The following is a 4,468-nucleotide window of genomic DNA, read 5'->3' as shown; positions in this document are numbered from 1 at the left end:
AAACACTATTGGAAAATCTGCATAGGGTAATGATAAATAAAATCACACCATGATTATAAAAGTAAAAATATGTAAATTTTTAGTGTATTACATGTATCATAATTACAGAGTTAATTTTAAGGTATGAATAATTAACATTACAATTAATATATACAAATATTTTAATTTTCTGACAATACTAAAATAATCGTGGCAAATATTGTTCTTAACTTTAATTTAGGAGCAATCATTGCCATTTGTATCTAATAATTTATTAATACTGGCATAATTTTAAATGTGAATAACTTGCATTCACATTGCCAGTAACTTTACATTTATATACTTGCAATATTATACAATATTATTATTTATACACTGTTAATAAATCATGACAATATGACGTTTCATTTTAATAAACATTATTGAATGTTACACCTGTATTTAAGTACATGGACAAAATAGAGAAATCACAAAATCATGTTATAATTGTCAGTTATATAACAAACTGAGCAAATTTATTTATAGATTTTGATTTAACAAATACAATTAAATATTTTGTTGATACCTCTGGCATAAAATTTAAAAACCAAATTTATAATTTAATACATTGTTATATTTAATGCTTTGACACCTTGCACTTTTGAAATTGAAAATTTTCATATTATCTATTTTTTTAGTGCTTTCCGTAAAATTTTTTAGAAAATGATCAAATGCATTCTTAAATACATTAAATTTAGTTCTGTAATGTACAAAAGTACACGTTTATATATGTGTATATATATATACACGCACGCACGCACGCACACACGCACACACACACACATATATATAATAGTGCACATCAGAATCCGACTTATATGATTCTACTTGACTGGCAAATTGTACAGTTAGCTTTTATGTTTACATATAAATATTATTCTAGTAGTATACATTTAAATTTATTTCCAATGGTGCTTTGGCAAATATGTTTTCATAGCACCATAAAAGTGCAATTTCATTGTGAAGCATATAATTTTAGCTAATCTTTGTACTACTTCAACCCATTTATACTTCAACCTTGAAATGCAAAATATAATTCTTGCATAAAAATTCAACAACAGTTCTGAATGAATAAAATTTTGCTAAATATAATAAATAAAAGTGTTTTTCTTTGAATCCTCTAATATTATTCTAGATATTCAATACTACAAAAGAAAGTAGCTGTAATTCAGTCGTTTATCAAAATGAAATTAACAAAGCTATACTATTTTATATTATTTTCTGGCTGTCAAAATAAGCCAGATGACAAATTTTTTCTTACAATTTGTACAATGAATCTAGTAAATCAAAATTTTGAATTTCATCATACAACCAAATAATTAGTTTTCTATATTTCCTTCATAGAAGGACTCACATTTTTCTAACAAACGTAGAACTGGATTTATGTTATAAGGAAACAAATCTTTAGATACTAATCTATCAATTGCTAAGCGAAGTCTTATCAATATTGTCATGGTATCATCTAGCTCTCTTCCACAACAAGAGACAAATTCTGTCCAATTTCTTTTAACATATTTCAAAAATCTCAATAAGTATAATAAGAAACAGGTCTCATTACTAACAAGTAAATCTAGTAGAACATCTGGATCGTGAGATACAGCATGTATAAATTGTATGAAAGTTAATGTTGGACTAAGCATGTGACCAAGATCATTTTGTGGAGGTCCTCTATAAAATAAACCAACTGCAACATCTAAACAACACACCATGCCTTCGATTAAAAAATCATCTTGATCATGAAACATTTGTACAACCCACTGTGATAAAGGCATTTCAGGATGAAATGGCATCAATGTTTTGACACATTGATCTAATTGTCGTAAAACTTCTCTGATGCTCCTCTCAATAACTGCCATATCAGCATCAAGATCTTCTGCTTCAGAACCCAAAGAAGAGTCACTAGAATCGCTACGTGTTTCTTTAACCGTCACAGCAACACTTTTTAAAACTAAAAGCACTATCTTTTGTAGAAGGGGGCGATCACCCTCTCCAGAACCTCCTCCAAATCTTCCAGAACCATGTCGATATGGTAAAGCATCCAATAATCTCCAATCCTTCACAGCTCTTACAATCAAATGTGCAAGAGAACAAGGCTCATCTGGCAATACATCTTGCAATGCCAAAGTGCTTCCATAACATAATACTTCATTAAATAATCCAAGAAGATGTCTCCAAATTACACCAGGAACATTAGCATTTAAAAGTACAACCAGATTGTCTAACTGAGAGTAAAACAGCTTGGTATCAATAACAGATAAGTTAGCTTTAACAGAAATAATTGATTCCCATAAATCAAGAAATGTGATAACAGCTGATTCATGTTGAGGTGTATATGAACTAAGAATAGCATCAAATTTTGATACTAATATAGTCCATTTAGATTCTAATGCTTTGACACACATTGCTTTTACAGATGTACTATCAAAACTTTCTGCGTCTGAAATTGATATTGTATTACAATGTGATGGTGGTACTATACTGTCTGTATCTTCCAAAGGGTGAATACTGCAATCCTTGTGTTCTACAACTCTTTTTACAACATCCAAGGTAAATAACATTTGACTTGGAGAATGAGTATTCACTAAAGACTGTGTTAATCTTTCTAACCATGCTGTCTCAATATTTTCTCTTGTTATGATGAAAAATGATGCAAGAACTCTGCTAGCAGCAAATGATATAAATTTATTTGTTGTACATGATAGGTCAATTATTTGATCTATAATGCCATGCTCGTTTCGCGCCAGCGCATCACAAACATCAATCACTCTTCTACACATAACACCTCTGATGTTTTGTTTAATGGCTAAATCAAACAGAAGCTGCAAAGCACTTATAAATTCTAAAGTTTGATCAGGTTCCCACTCTGATAATAATGAAGATCTAAAAGTACCATCTGCAGCTTCCACTGTTGCACTAGTGAATGGCTTACGCAAACTGCTTTCTGGTACATTACATAAGCATTGTGCCAACAGACTGTTTTGCAACTGTTCAATATCTGATACTGTATCTCTTTCTATGTCATTATTCTCAATGCGTTGCTTTTTCTTTGCTGGCTCCTCCATTGTGTTGTTAGGAGGACAATGATAACAGTGCCAAAGCACCATTAGCAGCACTATTCTTGCTGCTTTCTTCTTTTAGTTTATAATATTCTTTCATCAGGTTATCTTCATAATACATATAATGTTCCAAAGAACAAAATACCATGTAAACAATAGATGAAATGCAGCGAACATCAGTTTATTGTATGTACAAAAGCCATAAATACTTTAGCAGATACAATATACCTGTATTAACAAAATAAGAGAAAATAGATTAAACTTCCTGAAAATTGAATAATTAATTTCTTTTATTAGTCTAATTATTGCAAAACAGAATTTTTATTATTGAATGATAGTCAATTTAAATATTGTTAATTACAAAATTTTATATGAATTAACATAATAGTACTAATAGAAAAGTAAAGAGTAATATTAAAACTTACAGAAACAATTGATTTCTTTTTCACCAATTTTATGAAATGTTTGTAAATTCCAACACTTTGTAGGTGTATGTAAATAAGTGTGTGTATATATGTTTACACATTCATTCATACAAGGATGTATGTATATATTTTTCTTATCCACTGTGATTAATTAATTAATTAATGTGCGGTATTCTTTTAATAAGTCTGAAATTATATTTGTTCCCAAATACATTCATAAGATGCTAACCGTGAAGTGTTTAACACAGGTTGCACATGTAATATATAAACCGACGCTTGCTGATACGATAATATGCACATAGAAATATTCTCTACCAATCCCTTGACAGACAGTTAAATATATCGGCAGAATATTTGACAGTATTCTTTTAGAGTTACACCGTATTTCACTATTTTAACAGTGTAAATATATTATTGTTTGTGCTCGAAGAATTTCTTTTGACTAGGAAGTGACAGAGCACTCGACAACTTTGCTCTGTTGCCACGTATACATGCTACCGAGTAAAAATAAGAAATACGGATTTATATTGTTTAGCCGCAAATGTACTCCAGTTAAACAGTTCATATCTTACGTCGAGCGGTAAAATGTTAACTCGATAATGCATAAGACACGAATTCTTCGTGTTTATTACGTATTTTTCGGGTGGCATCATGCAGAGCTGCGTAACACAGTAGCTCCTCCTCGCACATTCCACAATGTACTGAGTGTGAATTATTATAATTACTTGAATAATAGCTTTCAAATAGCGATTAAAGCTTATCAAATATTCTTTGAATGTCTTTTCTGCGATTTTTCGTAATAAAAGTAATCAAAATCAAAAAGTCGTATAATAAATACAGAAGATGATCGGCAACTCTGCATCGATTGCAGCGCTCAAAAATTTATGCATATTCTTATTTGTCGTGCAATTCCTATTTTAATGATTTATGTTATATAAATGTATAAATAATATTTTTTATTTTATAGTT

The 4,468-nt window shown here is 29.9% G+C and overlaps 1 protein-coding gene across 1 annotated transcript; it reads right to left on the bottom strand.

The window, feature by feature from the left end:
- Positions 1-1,337: 1,337 nt before the first annotated feature.
- LOC108577344 (protein lines) lies at positions 1,338-3,122 on the bottom strand. The gene has a single exon (XM_017940488.1). The coding sequence runs from the start codon at positions 3,120-3,122 to the stop codon at positions 1,338-1,340; it is 1,785 nt and encodes a 594-aa protein (XP_017795977.1).
- Between the last annotated feature and the right edge of the window lie 1,346 nt (positions 3,123-4,468).

The sequence above is a fragment of the Habropoda laboriosa genome, unplaced genomic scaffold (genome assembly GCF_001263275.1).
Source record: "Habropoda laboriosa isolate 0110345459 unplaced genomic scaffold, ASM126327v1 scaffold697, whole genome shotgun sequence".
NCBI classification, from domain to species: Eukaryota; Metazoa; Arthropoda; class Insecta; order Hymenoptera; family Apidae; genus Habropoda; species Habropoda laboriosa.
The sequence above is the reverse complement of the archived record's forward strand: the minus strand, read 5'-3'. Positions and strand labels throughout refer to the sequence as shown.

Coding starts and splice junctions, on each gene's coding strand:
- LOC108577344 (XM_017940488.1), bottom strand. CDS start 3,122: ATGGTGCTTTGGCACTGTTATCATTGTCCTCCTAACAACACAATGGAG.